Source organism: Ailuropoda melanoleuca, chromosome 12, assembly GCF_002007445.2.
Source record: "Ailuropoda melanoleuca isolate Jingjing chromosome 12, ASM200744v2, whole genome shotgun sequence".
Classification (NCBI taxonomy): domain Eukaryota; kingdom Metazoa; phylum Chordata; class Mammalia; order Carnivora; family Ursidae; genus Ailuropoda; species Ailuropoda melanoleuca.
In genome coordinates, this window is record NC_048229.1 from 39,703,138 (window position 1) to 39,722,610 (window position 19,473).

A 19,473-nucleotide genomic window follows, 5' to 3' on the forward strand; every position below is an offset into this window, starting at 1 on the left:
TTTAAAAAACATTTATAAACTTTTTAAAAATTCCTTAGTCCCTAATCATATTTTTATAAAGTTTATTTAAGTAATAATCTCTACACCCAACATGGGGCCTGAACTCATGACCCCAAGATTAAGAGTCACATGCTCTTCCGACTGAGCCAGTTAGGTGGCCCCCAATCACATTTCAAATACTCAAATCTCAGGTTGCTCCCTGTTACCATACTGGACAGTGGCAGACCTGGAGGAAGAGCGTTCCAGGTAGAGGGGGAAAGCGCAAAGGCCCTGAGGTAGAAGTGTGCCTGGCAAGAGGGAAGTCCAATATGGCGAGAGCATGAGTGGTGGAGGGGGAACATGGGAGGAGGTGAGGTGAGAGAGGTGATGGGGCCAGATCAGGCAAGGCCTTGTGGACCAGGGTGAGGACTTCTGATCTGAGTTAGGCTGGGGACCAAGAGAATTTGTTTTCCCAACTTCAATTCTGATATTTTTGAACTTGTACAAAAGGAGATGGGACAGCATTGCAAGTCTTCCTAGACTCATCACCAGCGCCAGTCATTATCAACTCAGATCCCATTTAATCCTCCCAGGCACTCACTCCCCTCTCCCTAGATTACTTTGAAGCCAATCCTAGACATCCTATCCTTTTACTCATGAGCAATTCATGGAATATCTCCAGATCAGAACTGTTTTAAAATCGAATCACAATACTTTTGCACTGTCAAGAAAATCCTAGTCATTCCTCCACATCATTCATGTCCAGGATTGTCCAATGCTTACTGAGGGAGGGAGCTCAGCAAGAGTGGTGGTAATGTGGGGCACCTAGCTGGCTCAGACCGTAGAGCATGTGACTCTTAATCTTGGGGTTGTAAGTTTGAGTAGCGATTACTTAAAAAAAAAAAAAAAGTGGTGATAACTTGCTGGTGTGGCTACTGGCTCCTCATCAGGTACTGTGAGTTTCTCAGATGTCCCAAGGCCCCACTAGATCACCTCATGCACCTGGTCACTGGCTTGGCCCCTTGGGACAGCTGCAATTGTGACCCAAGACAAGAACATACTCTAGTGAACTGTCATTCCCAATTGGGTGGAGATCAGAATCTGTAAGGGAGACCAGATATTATTTTCCCAAAGGTCAAAAATCCAGAAATGTAATTTTAATTGCTTGTTATATCTGTGAAGCTACGCATAGAATTTTTAAAGGGGCGCCTGAGTGGCTCAGTCAGTTAAGCATCTGCCTTGGGCTCAGGTCATGATCCTGGGGTCCTGGAATTGACTGGGCTCAACGAGGAGTCTGCTTATCCCTCTACTGCTGCACCACTAGCACCCACCCCCCTGTGCTCTCTCTCCCAAATAAATAAAATCTTTAAAAGAAATTTTATAAAGTCTCGAAAATACAGGCTTTACTGTTTTCAAATTTCTTATAAAAATGTGCCCGGTGTGTAAAGATCTCTGGTGCCCAAATATAAATGACCACTGACTTTTTGGGTTTTTGTAACTTTGTTTCACATTGCTGATAAGTTTTAAGACTAGTACAACAAATTCCCATAGGCCCCTTTACCCAGACTCAACAAATGGTAACATTTTACCCCATGTGCTTCACCATTCACACTCTTGCTAATATAGTTATATATGTGCATACATTCTGAAGCCATTTGAGAATAGACTGTAGACATGATAAGCCTTACTCCTAAATACTTTGGGTATAGTTCTTAAGAACAAGGGCATTCTCTTACACTAGAGTAGTTATCAGAATCTGGAAATTCAACTACTCCATTCAATTCTGTTACTAACCCACAATACATACTACAAATTACTCCAAGCCCCATAAGTCCTTTACAGCAATTTTCTTAGGTCAGGAGATTCCTGTCTGACAGGGCCAGGGGGGTGAGAAGCATTGATCCTGTGCCTTAGCAGACTAAAAATCACAACACAAACACAGAGATCAACCATGTGTAAATATTGGCGCACTCTGAGCCAAGGACTTGGGGGAGGTTTATTTGGGACAAGATCCCAGCAGACAGGAGTCAGGGAGTAGGGAGGGTGAGATGGGCTGGGGGGCATGCCAAAAACGGTGCTTATGTTGTGGTAACTGCTGTGGGCAACTGGGGCTCAGTCCCGTAAGGGGACCTCTGAGGCACCCTGTGGAACAGACATTGTAATTGTCCCACCAGACAACAGGCAGGCTGGTGCACTCATTCAGTGACTGCTGTCATTCAGTGACAGGCTGAGAAGTGCCCCCGAGGGTGTTAACCCATGTGCCATAACTCCCAGAAAGCCCTCATGCAAAGGAGCAGACACAGTGACTCACGGCAGGAAGCTGGCCATCTCCTGGGAACCCTTTTCTTCAGCTCCAAGTGGACCCAAGTAGGGGACAGGGTCACGGAGTTGGGGCACTATCTGCTGCCATGCCACATATTTAATCCACTGTATCCTAAGAGCCATATAAGGCAGGCCCTATTATGATGCCCATTTCACAGATAAGGATATTGAGGAACAAAGAGGTTAAATCACAGGCCCATGATCATATAGTTAGTAATTACTATGTTGGGAGTTAGGATCCAAAACCAGGCACAGCATTTCCACAGTCCATGCTCTTAATCACCAATGACCTACAACCTACTCCCTCAAATCAGGCCCTACCCTCCCTCATTCTCTCTACCACACAAACTCTATTCATCTGTAATGCCTGGATGGAATGTCTCCCCTCCTGACCTAGGTCGCCAGCCCCAGTGGGAACTTGCTCACTGCCTACAGCCCTGCCAGAAACTCCCATTCTGGAGCTTCTAAGGACTCAAATTCTTGAAGCCAGGACTGAGCAAAAGGGAGAGGTGAGTGCTATGAGGCTGGATGGGTAGGCCCCCATAGCCAATTTTAAGACTTTGGCTTTTATTGAGATGGAGTGAGGCCAGGATTAACAGGAACACCTTGATGGAGGGGAAAAAAAAAATAAAAAGCAAAAACAAAAAACAACTGGCTGAAGAGAGCTGAGCAACCTAAGACAGCTTAAGTAGAAGCCATGTGTACAAGCCACATAGCCTGTGCTCTGGGGCACTCCAGGCCCCAGCTGGAATCCTGGATTTCTCCCCTTTGCTCCCCACCAGGCCTTTGCCCACACTGGTCCTCCAGCTTAGAAGCCTAACCCTACCATCTGGGAAACTCCTTATCATTCTTCAAATTTCAACTCCACTTTTTAACTCTTTGTGCACCTCTATGGGTATTAGAGCAGAGTCATGTTTCCCTTCTATCCTCTCTTTGGTCGGAGGTCTGGGCTCCTTTCCTAAGGTTCTCCTCCTCTTCCCAACAGCATTTGCGAATTCATCTGCTTTCCACTTATGTAACCGACATGGGTGCAAATACAGTTCAATGCTGCAAAATGCAGTACCCTGGAGAATGTCTAGGGAAGATGAATACAGGGATATGGGAGGAGGTATGTCTGGGGTCTATGGGTCCATCTCTCCTTCCCCACCCCTGGGCTTTGCTGACAAAAATCCTCACTTGTAGCTGAGCCTGGACTCTTTAGCCATGTTTGAGGTCCCCAGTACTGCCTCAGGGGTTACCAGCCAGGCCTCCTCAGCTCCACCATTTTCTCTTCTACCTCACTACCTTCTATGAAGGAGTCAACTGGGGTTTCTTTGGCATCAAATCAGGGTGGGTCCCAAGGATCTGACCAGGTGCAAGAACTAGGCTGCTTCAACCAATCTGCTAATCTAGAGGGCTCCAGCGTGGAAGAGACCTCCTAGAGGGTCACTTCTTGGTGTGTGAGGGCCTTTTCAAAAATCCCCAAACATGCAAAATCTTTAAGACCACCAACAGGGAAGTAATCACATCCCCAAGTTTATTCCTTTTGTTCAACAGTCCTGGGAGAAGGGCGCAGGAGTCAGGGTTCCCCCTTAGAATCATCAAGTACAGGTCTTGAGGGGTTTTTAGTTGATCAGATGGGGTAAGATACCCCAGCCCCTTCCTCCCAGGTCCTAGTCTGCCGCAATTAATGGGAAGAAAGTTTTCCGAAGGGGGGATTCGGGGCTTCTCACCATCCATCAGGATATCTTCCCAAACTTCTCAGCAAAAAGTATGCTCTTCTCAGAGTTAAATACAAGACAGGGGAGCCCGGGGTCAAGAGAACGGTGTCTCTTTCTGTCCGATGGCGGGCGTCCTGGTTCCCCATGCTTTCGGGTAAGTAGCTCTCAGCTAGACACAGTTCAGCCAGCCGGCAACCAAGCCGCCCCAAATCCTCATGGGGAGAGTTAGACCCGTTATCACGGATCGGGCAAGGTCAGGCATCTCTTAGCATCCATCCTGGGGGTCTCGAGGACCCCACGTCGCTAGGAGGGCTCTCCGATTCCCCCAATCCATCCAGCTGGTCTTCTCAAGACATCTCACCCTCTATCAGGAGGGTTCCTCGGACCCCCACACAGTCAGGCGGGCCCTCGGTTCCCCTGTGCTACCGGGTGAGCTCCTCTGCCTGTCACCGCCCATCGGTAGTGGTCTCTGGTGTCCCCATGCTATCGAACGGATTCCTCGGACCATCACCCTTGTCAGGCTGGGTCCCTGCGGCCCCCGCGCCTCTGGATTCCTCGGTTGGACCCCGCGAGCGCACGAAGGCACCCATGGCCGTGGCGTGGCCGGAGCGCAGCAGCTGCAGCTGGCGCCGCCCGCGGCGGTACAGGTACTCTATACGCAGCACGTCGGAGCGTGGCAAGGAAGCGTGTTGCCGGAACTCGGCCCGCACCCGCGCCTCGGCGCCCGGCTTCCCGCGCCCAGCGCGCAGCAGCTCACGGTATAAGCTCAAAACTTGCCTCTGCAGCCGGCTGGGCCGGCTCATGGTAGCAGCTAGGCCGCGGGCACACGCAGGCAAGGCCCCACGAACAGTCGCGCAGCGGCACCTTCGAGGCAGCTGTGCAAGGCAACGGGAACTTCCGGCCCGCGCACTCCAAAACTTCCGCCTCCTGCTTTGTTGTCCCATTGGCTGTCGATGCAATTACGTCACAATGTTGCGGCTCAGGGGCGGAGCTGCTGGTTCACAGGCCTGCCGGACAAGGAGGCTGTGTCCTTGAGAGTTCTGCAGGTCTCGGAACACGGCGGGGTGGGGGGGCTCCCATTCAGATTTTGGGTCGGAAGGGGACAGGATCCCGACCTAACCCCTGGGGTCCTGGGAGACGGGGGAACCAAAGGTTGGGACCTTTGTGTCCCCCTGGTCGTGGGGGTACTGGGAAGATATAGGCACAAGCAGGTTTGGTCATAAGTTATTTATTAAAACAATCTCGGGGAGGTCCGTGGGTTCCTATCCCTAGGGCAGGTGTGCATAGGGAGGTCCCAGGCATGGGGACACAGAGAGGGACGGCGTCAGGTGGTGAAGTGTTGCGTCATGGCTGGAATAACAAGCTTCTCGGTGCTGTGGGAAGACCATTGGAGACGGGGTGTGAGATCCAAGCGCCCAAAGGCAGCCTGGGGCGCACAGAGTTGCGTTGATCGCGCCCTCTGACGGTATGAGTCAAGTACCGGGGCAGGAGAAGGGAAGGTCCTCACCAGTTGTTGAAGCCCCGAGCCCGGCACGCCTGGAACACATCGGTTAGGCTGGCACCCCGGAGTCCTCCTGGGAGTATCAGGTCGTCGGCCGCAATTCCATTGTAGTCCCCGCAGGCTGCTCGTAGGCGTCCTCGGAGCGCGGGGGAGGCCCGTAGGGCCACGGCCCCCTCGGGCCCCACCAGCACCCGCAGGGTGGGGGACCGCTCGATGACAACCCGGGAGCCCTCAGCCCAGCGTGCGACCACGCCCCTGCATACTTGGGCTGGGAGCCGCGCCAGTTGTCCGTTCACCTGCAGAGGGGGGAGGCGGATCAGGGTCGGGGATTAGGGTTTGAATCCCAAGGGGCGGCTCAGAAACCACTGTGAATCCTGCCGCGTGTCTCTATCAGAAACGCATATCCAGGTCTTCGCTAGAGGAATAAGGTCTGGGATTTGCTTTAAAATCCTCCAGCACGAACAAAGCAAAAAGAGTGGGAGGAAAAGATGAAAGCAAGAATGGCAAAATATTTGTAACTGTAACAGGGTTTCATTAACACCACTCTCTACTGTGAGGCTTGAAATTTTCCAAAATAAACTCTTTCCTAAAAGGGAGCTCTAGAGAACAAAGAGCCTTTGGAACCTGTCGCATCTCTCTCGCCTGTGTCTTCATAATCTAATAACTGTTTACACATACTCTGTGCCAGGCACTGTTCCAAGTGCTCTAATATGTGGTTATTTATTTTATAAGAATGTACGACAGTATATTGCAGTATATGATGCAATTGATATCTTAATATATTGTGACCTAATTTATATTGTTGTATGTAATTAATGATATTAAAGTATTTAAATGATATTAAATCCTAACACTCTGACAAGGTAGATCAGTACTATATGCCTATATCCCTCTTTTCTTTTACTCATTAGGAAACTGAGGCCCAGAGAAGTAACACAGCTTGCTTAGGTTCACATAGCTGGTAAGTGGCAGAGCCAGTTTTGAACCAAAGGGGTCTGATTTCATGACCTGTGTTCTTAACCATTCTGCTATACGTACTCTCTCCATTAATAATATAAAAGCGGTTCCAAGAGCAATCACAGCTTTTTAAAAAGGGTTTCAAGTTTATTTGCTTGTAAGTAATCTCCACACCCAACATGGGGCTCGAACTCATGACCTCAAGATCAAGAGTTTCAAGCTCTTCTGACTGAGCCACCCAGGCACCCCAAAGAGCAGTCACAGCTTCTACTTACTGAGCCCTTAGTATATGCCACCCACTTTGCTGGAATCCTCACAGCTATCCTATGTGGTGAGTATTATTATTATCACCACTTTTTGTGGGTGAGCAAACTGAGGTATAGACAGGTTGATTGACTCACTTGCCCATAGTTATATTAGGAGTTTAGAAGACACACAGTCAGGGTCTCTTGACCATTTAACCAAAGCTCTGGCTTAGCTTACCCACCAGCTTGTGGCAGACACCCTGGCTGTTCTCTTGCTGGACCATCCTCCCACTTACAGTTGGGCTCCACTGCACAGCTGTGTTCTGTTTCTCGGCATGGGGTTTCAGGTTTGTTTTCCTCTTAATAAATACTGTCCACTTTGCCTGCCCAGATTCCAATTCTGCCGCTCCCCTGCTTCCGTGTTCCTTAGGAGAGCCAGGTGTCCTCCACCTGGCATCTCTCTCTGCTGGATTTCCAAGCTCTCCTTGTCTGGCTTCTTCCCATCAGCACTTGAACATCCCTGAGTTTCTCCCATCACAAAATCCTAGTAGTAAATCAGTTCTACGATGCCCTTGCCCTCTGCCTCTTCCTGACTTAGCTCTATTCTCCTGTTTGACAAGGGGAATTTGCATGTACAACTTGTCAAGAGGTGTGTCTATTCCTGCTATTCCTCAAACCTGCAATCCAGGAGCTGCCCCCACTGCTGTGATTTTTTTTTTAAGATTTTATTTATTTATTCATGAGGGACAGAGAGAGAGGCAGAGGCATAGGGAGAAGCAGGCTCCCCACTGAGTAGGGAGCCCAATGTGGGACTCAATCCTAGGACCCTGGAATCATGACCTGAGCCCAAGGCAGACACTTAATCAAACGAGGCGCCCAGGTATCCCCCTGCTATGAGTTCTTAAGTCACTAACAACCTCCTTGGCCCTAAGTCGAAGGCATTTAGTGGGCTATTTTAAACTCAGTAGCTAATTTTTACCACTACTCCCCAAATATGGTCCCTCCTTTTCTCTGGCCTTGTTCTTCAACACTCCTCCCTGCTCTCTTCCCCAGCTTAACATCAGGTCTCAGCTCATTTGTCACTTTCTCCAGAAAGCCTTCACTGGTCTCCTAAACTGAGGGTACCTCCTCTGGGCTTCCACTGTTTCCCTGTGCTTCCCCCATTCCAGCCCTGATCACTCTGCCTGGGCCTCCCCTATTAGAGCTCTGATCACTCAAGTCAGCTGGAGTCAGTGGGTCCTGAGAAGTCCAAGGTGAAGTTTCTGTGGGGTCTAGTGGGTCATGGGAGATCAGGACAAGGACATTTAGCCAATGGAGGTCAATGTGAGATTAGGGTGATGGGACAGTTCTATGTTAAAAGGCTATGGAAGGCCAATGAGGGATCAAAACGCCCCAGGGATCAGTGCCAGTTACAAAAGAGTCTTGGTTAGAATTGAGGAAGTCCCTTACCCATATTTCCTGATTGGTTCCCACAGCTGCACAGCCATCCCTGAAGCCGATGATCACTCGTGGTTTGAGAGCAGCGCAGCCAGGACAGGGCAGGAAGTCAGCAATGACATGGAACCAGTCAGGATCCTCAGGCCTGGAACCCACCAATGTGGCTAGCTCATAGGCACAGGACATAACAGGCATGGGTGTGAGCCCACTGAAGCCATCAAAAGTGGTGAAGAGGCCCCCCGGCTCTAGGTGGCATGTAGCACCCTCCCCAGCTTCACAGTACCGCACACCCCCATCCAAGATGCAGCCTGTGCCCTGTGGGCAGGAAAAGGGCCGGCACTGGAGGCCTTGACCACGCAAGCACATACAGTGTTCCTGGCAGCCAGGTAGGACCAGTGCCTCCCCAACCTGCAGAGACAGACAGACTCAAAATTGGATTCAAAAAACTTATGAATATCAACAAACAACAAAGGGTATGTGTAAAACATATCACGAATGACTAAGTTCCCTCATATATAGAGAGTTCCTAAAAATTAAAAAAAAGACCAATAAGTCAGTATGAAAACATGGACAGAGGCTATTCAGAAAGTTAATAGAAAAAGAAATATGAATGTTTCTTAGGTGTTTGAAAAAATGCTCAACCTCCTAATAAGACAATACAAGTTAAAAATCCATTGAGATATTTTTTTCTCTATGAGATGGGCAAAAATAAAAAACATTTGATGAGTTCTCCAATTGTCTCTCCAAATATCTATCAACGATATTTTTTGAATTAGGATCTAACCAAGCTTTGTGTACTGCATTTGACTATTGTGGTTTTTAAGTCTCTTTTAACCTAGGACAACCCCCCTTGCTTTTCATCGGTGTGTGAAAAGCCTTAAGAGCTCTCTGCAAATGCTGATGTGTGGCTAGTGTCAGGGCTGGTGTGCAGTAGACGTGCAATGGCAGATACATCAGCTCTTATGCCCTTTTCCTCCCGATGTGGGCATCTCTTCATTTCCAGGCTTGGTCTGGGTTTTAAACATTCATGTTTTTACCTATCCAGTGGCCACCAATCTCCAAGACAACTATGTCAGCCATCTTGGGGGTCCTTTCTTTACTTCTGAATGGACTCCAAGAGAGGCAAAACCTTTAAGAGAGCACTTTGCCTTCTGAGGGTCCATCCATGGTCTTCTGGTAACAGCCTTCCACTTTCTTCGGGGAACTAGCCCCACTTTCAGTCTGTGGGGTTTCCCAGGTGGTATACCTACTCTCTGGCTTCAGCTCTGGGCACATGCCCCAGGCCTGGCCAATCAGAGACAAATCAGAGCACCCCATCTCCTGGCTTCTGTGATTGGCTTAGGGATGGGCAAATGACCTACACTGGAACAATAGGAGTCAGCACTTAGTCTTCTGCTGTAACTATTGAGAGAGAAGGTTGTCTTCCCACTGAGATGGCTAAATGTACTTCATAAACTGGGAGCAGGAGACCACCATGCCCTACATACAGAAGTGGTTGGAGAATGAGGCTATGCATGTCTTCAAATATCCATTCTCCATTTCTTTCCCAGAATTAGAACTTATAGCCGCACTCAGGGCCACCCAGCTAAAGATACATCTTCCAGCCTCCTCTGCAGCCCGATGGGGTCCTTCTGTGAAGTTCTGGCCAATGGGATATGAACAGAAGTGATGTGTCCTACTTCTGGGTTATGCCCTTAAAGAGAGGAGGACTGACCTCCCAGTCCCCTATTTTCCTGGCCAACTTGTATGAATGTAGATGTGGTGGGGAGCAGATGATTGCAATACCACAGGGGAGGCAGAACCACATGATAGAAGGAGCCTGTGTCCCTGACTTGGAGGAACCAAACTGGTTATTCTTGGACTGTTCATTAGAGAAATAAGCTTCTATTGAGTTTAAGCCACTGCAATTTTGAGCCTCTGTTGTAGCATTTGGACCTAGAGCCTACTTCATATAGAAGCCAACATAGAAAAAGGAAAAAGCAGGGATGAAAGAAAGAAACTTGAGTCCTAGTGATATCATTTAAGCCCCTGAATCCAGCCATACCTGAAGGCCTCAAATTTAAACACTTAGAGGTAGATATATCCTTGTTGTTTTTAAGACACTTGGCATCATTTTCTGTCATTTACAACTGCAAATGCTGACCTATATATAGTGTGGTCCAGGAAACATCTTATGATGAGATATGGGAAACTTTGCACACACCCACCCATGCCAGGGGACCTCTCTTACAGGGATGTAGCGTCCACTGTGAAAGCAGCCGCAGTGCTCCTGAGACACACAGTCTGTGCCATCAAAAATGAGTCCAGGGTCACACTCACAGCCTTCATAGCATTGGGTAGAACAGTGTGCAGGGCTGGTAGGCTGGACACAGCCCCCATCACAGGTCCATGTGCAGATGCTGTAGTGGCTTCGGGGTGGACAAGTCAGGGCTGCAGGTGGACAGCAAGGGCCACTGCTTAGGATTCAAGTTTCCCTCTCCAATCCTGTTGTCTCTTGCCCCAGTCAGGCTAGCTTCCCATTGATATTTTCCAACCTTCACACCTTTGCAATTACAGTTCTCTTTCCCTTGGATGCCCTTCCCCCCCAACACTCTACTTAGCCAATTCCATCTACGTCCGGGCTTCTGTGATCCCCATCAGGAGGGGCTCTTCCTGCTGCCTGCAACCTGCCCCAGATGCATTCCAGACCTAGCCAGGGCACTCACGGCAAAGCTTGGGGCCCCTCCAGAGCTTCACAGAGATTCCAGCTTCCTGACAGGCTGCAGTATAGGCTGTGAGGGCATCACAGAGACCAAGGTGCTGGCCATGGGTATGACATCTGTCTTGTAGGCATATCCTGAGGAAAGGCTTGGCGCTGATATGGCCCAGGCAGCGGCCAAAGGGACCATCTGGTGCCTGTAGAAGTCTACACAGTTTGGAAGCATTCACGATCTGGGCAAGTTGCGTGGGGCAGCTGATGTTAAAGTCAAGATTGGGCTGGGGCAGTGGGCAGGAGTTAGTGACCAGGCCCTTGGGCCAGGATCTTTGGTCTAGAGTCAGGTCAAGGGGGCCAAGTTTGCCACGAAAGGCCCCACAGATCCCCACCAGCTGGCCATGGAAGGTGGAAGGCACAGTTAGGTACACCTGGCTGCCCCAGTCATACATGAGATGTAGCCCACAGGCCGTGTACACCACCACATAGCGGCCCTCCACCGTGGCCCAGGCCCTGCCCTCTGCCAATACCCAGGGCAGCCGGCAGTGCTCACCATCCACCTGTGGAGGAGGAAAGGGGTCAGGATCGGGGCTGTGAAGGCTGAGCCTGCTCCCATGCCATCCCTGACCTCTGCACTTCACGTTCCCTCTGTCTGGTTTGCTCCTTCCCAGATATCCACATGGACCCCTCCCTTACCTCCTTCAGATCTTGACTCAAATGTTACTTTCTCAGTGGGGTCTTCCTCATCACCTTATTTAGAATTCTAAACCTCGTTACTCTGTTCTTGTACTCTTTCTCTTCCTTGTTTTATTTTGCTTTATAGTTCTTATACCCATCATCGGATGTACTACTTATTTTACTTATTATCATTTGTTTCCCTGGAGGAATGTGAGCTCTCCCAGGACTTGCTCACCATCAAATCCTCCAGGGCTTTCCTGGACCACAGAGAGACTCTCCATATAATTTACTGAAATAATCCTGAATGGTTGATTGTCTCCAATCCTGGGTAGGAGGTGATAATGCGCACCTAACAGATACGCTTTAGTGAGCCGTTACTGTGTTCCAGGCAATGCTTCTACCTTGTTACATACCTGCACCATCTCTTAAGCCTTGAGGGACAGACACGCCCATTTTACTATGGTGGGGGACACTGAGTCACTTCCAGGAGGAAGAGGGCGGGGAGTGGGCCCAGTCCAGGGGACGCATACCGTGATGACGCCGGCAAGGGTGCGGTCTAGCTGCAGGTGGTGCCCGGAGATGTTGAGGTGCAGGCTGAGCAGCCCGGTGCCATCGAGAGCCGCGTCTAGGCTGAAGGGACAGGGCCCCGGGCTTGCAGTGCGAGCCAGCACGTGGAGGCAGCGCTCAGAAGGGAAGGACGCGGGCGAGGGCAGCGTGAGCACGCGGCCATCGAAGGCGAGCACGTGAGCGGGCCCGGCGAGGGCGCAGTGGGCGCGGCCTGCCGGCAGGCACTGACGCTCACCTCCGCGCAGGCCGCACACTCGCCCGCGCCNCCGGCACGCAGGCAGCGCCGCTTAGCACGAAGCCGGCGTCGCACACGCAGTCCTCGCAGCAGCGGCTGCCAATGGCGTCGCGGCCGGAGCAGCTCTCTTTGCCCGCGCACGTGGCTGGGCAGCACGGGCCGCACAGCTCGTAGTGCGAGTGCGGCGGACACCTCAAGGCTGGGGAGAGCCGCGGGGGTGGGAGGGTCAGAGCGAGGGGAAAGAGATAGAAGGACGCGGGGAAGAAATCGCGAGGGCCAGAGAAAGGGGTAAGCCGAAAGAGAGGAACAGACGAGAAGATGGAGACGGAGGATGGGGGGCCGGGGTCGGGGGAGAGCAACACGGCGGGGAGAGAGAACGGGGAACGCAGAACGGAAACACGAGGTAGAGACATGAGGCACAGAGAAGCAGCGGCGAGAGAGAGAGACAGACAGACAGACAGACAGACAGACACAGTGAGAATGAGACAGGCACAAAAGACAGGAAGATCTCGTTAATTAACTGCTTCCCCTCCAGGTCTAACTCCTTGGCAAGTCCCGCCTGGCTCCACCCACCCAGTCCTTAACTTCACCATCGGTCCTCCCGCGTCCGTCCCCTGGTGTCCCAAATCCTAGCTCTTCCGAGCTTCACCCACTATGTCTGCCAAGCCCTGCGCACTCACGGCAGAAGTCAGGCGTCCTCCAGGGCCGCAGGTGCACGCCTAGAGCCTGACAGGCGATGGTGAAGGCGGCCAGGGCTCGGCAGACAATGTGACGGGCGCCGTAGTGGCGACACACGTCGTCCAGGCAGTTGTCCATGAACGGGAGCGGGTCCAGCGCGGCGTAGCATGGCCCGAAGGGACCCTCCGCTGCCCCCAGCAGCCCGCAGTACGCGTCTCCAGCGAATTGAATGCGTTTGGCCACTGGGCACGGGCCGGGACAGAGGGGCCCGCAGAATGGGCCACAGCCCGGCACTTCTGCCACCTTCCAGGTGTCGGGCACCTGAGCGGTGGGGCTGCTGGGGCCGTATTGGCCACAGAGTCCACAGAGGTAGGGTCCATAGGGCCTCGGCAGCGTTACACGTGCGAAGCTGTCCCAATCGTAGGTCAGGGAGAGGCCGAAGTCCGTTTCTACGCAGAGCTGGCGGCCTTGGTAGTAGGCACGGAGGCAGTGGCCGTGAAAGAAGGGCAGTGATTCTAGAATTCCGTCCACCTACAGGAAGGACATGCAGGTGGTGAGATCAGCGGGGAAGAGATATAGTGCTGTCAGGAGAAATTCTTGGAAATGTCAACGAAGGATCAGAGAAGGATCAAGCAGAACATTGGTTAACAGCGGTAGGCGTTAGGAATCACAGGGAGATTCAATAGGGCATCAGTGGAGGCTAAATGGAAGGTCAGTAAAGGATCCCATGGTGGGGGGTGGGGTCAATGGTAGAGTGATTAGATAAGAGTTAATGAGGGGTCCACGGGAGATCAACGAAGGGTAAAAAGAATAATTAGGGAGGCAGTAGGGAGGAGACAGTAAAGGATCAATGGGAGGATCAGGAAGAGGGATAATGGAGGAAGTGGATAGAGAAATACAAAGGGTACTGAGGATCAAGAGAATGTTAAGGTGGCTTTGGGTAATGGGGAGACTTAGCTGATGGGTAATAGGGGGTGGAGTCAATGAATTTTAATGGGACTGTCTAGGGAAGGCTCAATGCGTGCGAGGCTAAGAATCAAAGACAGGAACAATTGGGATAATAGAAAGCCCTGAGAATTCAAAGGAAGAGTCAATATCAATAGGAAGCCCAATGGGAAGATCCATAGAGATGTAAATAGAAGTAATGATCCAGTCAGTGGACTACTATGAAGGTTAACCCATAGATCAGTACATATCTATGGGTGTGGGGTGAGGTCAAGAGGACAGTAAATAGGGTTAATGGGCCAGTCAATATAACAGCAGTAGGATCCACTGGGGAGGGGTAATGGATGGGTTTGTGGGATATTCATAGGGGAGAAAGGGAAGGTCATTGGGAAGATCAAGGCTGGGTCTATGGTTAAAGGGGAGTCAACTGAGGACTCAGTGGAGGGTTAATGGGAAGGTAATAGGAGACTCAAGGGTGATAGGAGTCTCAAATAGTCTGTGGGAAGGGGTCAACAGGCAAGTCAATGGGCCACTAGGAAACTGGAGGAAATCTTTGAGGACCAGTGAGAGAGTCAATAAAGGGGGTATCATTAGGAAAAGAGGGGTCACTACAGTTTACCTGTGTGTAGTAGGGATGGTAGGGGATAGTAGGTTGATCTGGAGCCTTTGAAAACTCACCCGGATGTGGTTGAGATCTTTTGGACTCATGTCCAGCCTCAGGCCACAGGCTAAGAGGGTCAGGGCCTTGGTCCAGCCACGTGGCCGCAGCAGTGGGGTCAAATCCAGGCTGAAGGGCTCAAGGTTGGCATGGGCTGTGCCACAGAGACCCGCCAGGCGGTAGACACAAGAGCCAGGGAATTCATAGTGGGTTCCTCCAAATGTGTGGAAGTGGAAGTCTCCAGTGGCAGTGCAGACCAGTGACTTCTCCAGGACAGTGGGACTGGGTGGGGACTGGGCTAACAGGCAGTGGTACCAGCCACCTGTGGAGGCCTTGCAGTGACCATGGCACTTGCCAGGCCAACACTGGGGAAGCTGGCTTACCAGGGCCCCAACGGTCGGACAGTGGCATTGCTGAGTACAGTTGTCTGTCCAGAAAGTCTGGCCTTGGTGCAGGGAGCAGAAGCAGTGGGCACGGGGCACGCATTGGCCCCCTAGCAGCAGGTAGCTGGGTAGGCACTGGCAGGTCGGAGCACAGGGGTGGCTACAGTGCTCTTGGGCTGTGGGGTTGGCACATGTGGCTGGGCATGTAGAGCCACATGGAACAAAGCGGGAGTTTTCTGGGCACTGGGGACTGGGGCTGAAGAGCAGTGGTAGGGAAGGTGGGGAAACCAGTGGTGGGGCCACAGAGCTCGGAGCAGGGGCTGAGGTGGCTGTGGGGGAGAGAGAAGATCAGGCACCTATGAGCCCCAGAGGCCTGGGTAACCAGTCCTCTCCTTCCCAGGACTTAGGAGTCATGCCCCAATCTCTGACCCCTCAGACCACAGCCCTGGGCACCTTGCAATCGACAGCCTAGGACTCCATCTGTGATGCCACAGATCTCCTCCGTAGGACAGCTGAAGGGGACACAGGCCACACCCTCCCCTAGTTGGCAGGCACAGGAGGAGGAGCAATTCTTGATGAGGACAGTCTGGCCAGGCTGTGGAGGAAGGCAGGGAGGGTGAAAAGGGAGGAAGCGTTGAAGAGAAGGTACAGCCAGACCTTCTGAGATGAGACCCACACAAGGAAGTGCATGGAAATCTGAGGCAAAGGGGGAGGACCCAAGTGAAGCTCTAACAAGGACCCAAGAGGATGCTCACAGGGAAGTACTGGCCATTGTGGAAGCAAGGACAGTGGTCCACGGGGACGCAGTCACGCCCGGCCGGGAAGAATCCATCCTCACACTCACAGCCCTCAGAGCAGGGAGTGGGGAGCTGCACCACTTCCTGAACACCTGGACAGGCCGCAGGGCAGGGGTTCACACACAGACTGTAGTGGCTGTGGGGGGGGCACCGCATGGCTGTGAAGAGGGGGCTTGTCAGACTCGGGCAAGCCAGGGGCCTCCCCTCTGCTGACCCAGCACCCGCAGATTGCAGACCTCCCCCTCAGATTAACCTCGACAGCAGTAACAACCAGCAGTGATTGAGCAGTGTCTGCATGCTATGTATGCAGGGAGCTAGCTACTTGAATGTATCCCAGATACGACTAACACGGCTTTCCTGCTCTTTGTCTTTTATGGGGTTTTCCCTCCCAGTCCCAGCCCCGGCTGAAGGGGTTGACTGTTACTTGAACCACCAAGTCATCTCACCTTCTATCCTACTTGTTTGGGTCCATTAGGAACCTGTCAGTGGATTCTAGTGGTGGATGTCTTTTCTTGCCTTCTCTGCACTTCTAATAATAATACCTCCACTTGCTTTTTAGCAACTACCCATCCTTACTTTCAAAACATGGACTGAGATGATTTCACATCCAGGTTCCAGGATGTGTACAGAACCCAGGGCTGGCTAATCAGAGGATTCTTCCCTCCTCTGGATCACAATAACTGGACAGGTAAAGCCTGTGGGTAGTGACCGTGGGACTTTTGCTGGGGCCGCTGGGAAAAGGGTGTTACATTTTTGCAAAGGCTTTGAAGCTGGCAGAACTGTCAGCCTGAAGTTGCCAAAGCCTTGCTGCTACCACAAGAGGAGAAGAATCTGATTTCGAACAAAGCTAACAGAGAGAGGATGGAAGGGAAGAATAAGACGGAGAAGGAGAAAAATGGACTTTTTAAAAACTGCGGATGAAAATTCTTAATCCAGCTAAGCCTGAGGATAGGAACACCCTCAGTCTTTGTGGGTAGATGTGCTCCAGATCATTTGTTCTTTCTTCCTTCAGTTTGAGTTGGGACTCTGACATCGCCATTAAGAGTCCTGCTTGATACAGTGGCCGCATTGTGTATCCATGACCAGCTAATTGGGCCAGGGCTGGGTAAATGACCATGACAGACAGAGGTGGAGGTGGCCATCAGTCTGTAAGTAAAGATCAACCCAAACAGATTCCCTCCAAGAACATTTGAGCCTAGAGGCAGAAAGAGGTCAGAAGGAGATAGACACTGACACCACAATGATAAGTCAAGGTGGGGCCGAGAGTCCATGAGATCATGGAGGATACATATGGACAGAGAAATTGAAAGTTGATGAAATTGTTAAATGAACAAAATATTCAGGTGCCAGCTAATAAGTCATTTTCTAGGTGTGTGTCCCTCTGGGCAAAATCCTTAACTATCTATGCTTTGGTTTCCCTCATCCATAAAATGTACTTGCCTGATGGGGCTCTTGGGAGAATTGAGAGCTTAGCACCTAGCATGTACACAGTAAGGTCAGCTGTTCTTTTCATGTTACTACTGGAACTATTTTTACATTATGGTTGGGAGAGAAACTACAGCATAGGGTGTCAGAGGATTCTGGAACCAGGTGGAAAGGCCAGTTCTGCCGCCTACTGGCTGTGAGATTTGGAAAATTCTCTGTGCCTCTGTCCTCAACTATAGGAGGCAGACAATTGTCCCTATCTCCTAGAGCAGTTCGCGGATGGAGAGGTGACTTAAAGCATGTAAAACAGTTTCTCAGACCCAGGCTTGCATCCAGGTCTCCTGGAGGGGCTTGTTAAAACAGGTTGCTGGGTCCCACTGCAGAGTTTCTGGTTCAGGAAGTCTGGGGCTGGGCAAGAATTTGCATTGTAAACAAGCCCTGAGTATGGGCCGCTGCTGCTGGTCCAGGGGGAACGATTTTAACACAGCACCTGATATTGAATGAGTGCTTTGTAAATGTTAGCTAAGGGATAAAATCAAATCTGTTTTCCCAACCATCGGGTGTGCAGGGTTCTGTCTTGCTTGGTGGTGTATCGTTAGCGTGAGCACGACACATAGTAGGTCCTCAACTAACACCTGCACTATGAATGAAGCCCAGATCGCGGTCTCCCGCCCCGAANAGGGCCTCATATCTGCACCAGCTGTCTGGCAGGCAGCCACGTAGGCTTGCAGGAAGGCACAGAGAACTTCGCGCTTCCCGCGGGCACGGCCCACGTCGGCCACGCAGGCCTGGAAGAAGGGCTCCGGCGGCAGGAGTGCGTGGCAGGGTGCCAGCGGGCCGCTGGGCTCGCGCAGGAGGCCACAAGCGCCCCGCCCAGCTGCGTCTGCGCCCGCGTCCTCGGCAGCCGGTGGACAGCCCGAACCTGGGCAGGGGCGTGGCATGGCGCAGGGCCCGGGCCCCCGCAGCTGCAGGTCATCGGACGCATTGCCGTTGAAGTTGCCGCAGAGGCCGCGCGTGAGACCCCGGTAGGCCGCAGGCAGCTCCACGCTCAGGTGGCCACCGAGCTCGAAAAGCAGGCGCGGGCCCCCACGCACCGCAAGCACCACCGAGGCGCCCCGCGCGAAGGCTCGCACCCTGCCCCTGGTCAGCGCGAAGGGCAGGCAGCGCCGCACGCCATCCACCTGCGGGAAGGGGTGGGACAGCCTAGAGTGAGGGGGGGAGGGCTGGGTCTAGGGAGAACTGGGAGGGGACTGTGTGGAGGTGTGGTGCGGGGAGTGTGTGCAAAGGCCAAGAGAAGTGGTGTGCCAGAATAGGGGAAGAGTGGACAGGGACTGCTGGAGTGAGAAGAGGGCCATGGGGTGAAGGAGAAGAGTCAGGGGTGGTCAGTCCTTGGGAATGGGTATTGTGGGAAGGTGTGTGGAGACCTGGAGAGGGGAAGAGTGAGGGGGAGGGAGAGTGGTGAGGTGGGCCTGGAGTGCATGTAGAGAGGGGAAACTCCTTACTCAGGGACCGGAGAGGGACCTGAGGGCATCCATGGACCTGGGGGGTGGAAGGCCGCAGAGGAGGGTAGAGCAGGGAAGAAGGAGAGAGGGGATGTGGGGACAGGAGGGGGAGAGAGAGGAGGGACCACTTTGGAAAGAAAAAGAGAGGAAGGGCAGTGGTGAGGCAGGGGCACCAGAGAGTGGGCTGGGCCAGCAGGGAGCAGGGGTCAGGGAAGCCTGGGTGGGCCTCATGGGGAAGAGGTGATAGTAGTTGTGGAGCAGGAGAGGGCGCATGGAGACCCCGGTGGAGGAGGAGAAGAGCCCGAGATGAAGGTTGGGGGTGGGCATGGGTGGTGAAGAGAGAGAGGAGGGAAGTGGGAGAGACAGAGAGACTGAGCAGCATGGAAGGGGGACGTGCAGACCCAACTATTGAGACTAGGATTGAAAGGGGCAGGGGCAGGAGAGGAGGGAAGTGGAGAAGGGAGAAGGAGGAGAGTGGAAATGAAGTTGTCCGAGCCAGCAAGGCAGGCATCAGGCGGTACTCAGAGATCCCACCCGTCAGAGCAGAGACTGCCAGGCAGCTGAAAGGAGGCGGACCACAGGGAGGGGGCTCACCCTGATGTATCCCCAGTCCTCCCAGTCTAGGCCAAAGCGGTGGCCGTGCACGCAGAGCAGCACGCGGCGGAGCTCAGGCGTCCTTGGGCCTTTCTCCAGCACCACCTCGAAGGGCCACACACCCCGAAGGCTGCCCGTGCCCGTGCCCACCAATGAATAGGTGCAGGCGTCCGGGAGG

The 19,473-nt window shown here is 52.3% G+C and overlaps 2 protein-coding genes across 2 annotated transcripts; both read right to left on the reverse strand.

The window, feature by feature from the left end:
- Positions 1-3,778: 3,778 nt before the first annotated feature.
- SDHAF1 (succinate dehydrogenase complex assembly factor 1) lies at positions 3,779-4,917 on the reverse strand. Its single transcript, XM_011227108.3, has one exon. It carries the CDS (start codon positions 4,802-4,804, stop codon positions 4,448-4,450), a length of 357 nt encoding a protein of 118 aa, XP_011225410.1. The 5' UTR covers positions 4,805-4,917; the 3' UTR covers positions 3,779-4,447.
- A 70-nt stretch (positions 4,918-4,987) lies between these two features.
- Positions 4,988-19,028, reverse strand: LOC117795240 (IgGFc-binding protein-like). The gene is made up of 13 exons (XM_034639019.1): positions 18,981-19,028; positions 17,897-18,380; positions 15,733-15,866; positions 15,431-15,572; positions 14,615-15,306; positions 12,994-13,522; positions 12,314-12,512; positions 12,042-12,141; positions 10,847-11,393; positions 10,372-10,571; positions 8,154-8,549; positions 5,509-5,798; positions 4,988-5,374 (listed from the first exon to the last, which is right to left on the reverse strand). Exons 1-13 carry the CDS (start codon positions 19,026-19,028, stop codon positions 5,326-5,328), a joined length of 3,810 nt encoding a protein of 1,269 aa, XP_034494910.1. The 3' UTR covers positions 4,988-5,325.
- Positions 19,029-19,473: the final 445 nt, after the last annotated feature.

Coding starts and splice junctions, on each gene's coding strand:
- SDHAF1 (XM_011227108.3), bottom strand. CDS start 4,804: ATGAGCCGGCCCAGCCGGCTGCAGAGGCAAGTTTTGAGCTTATACCGT.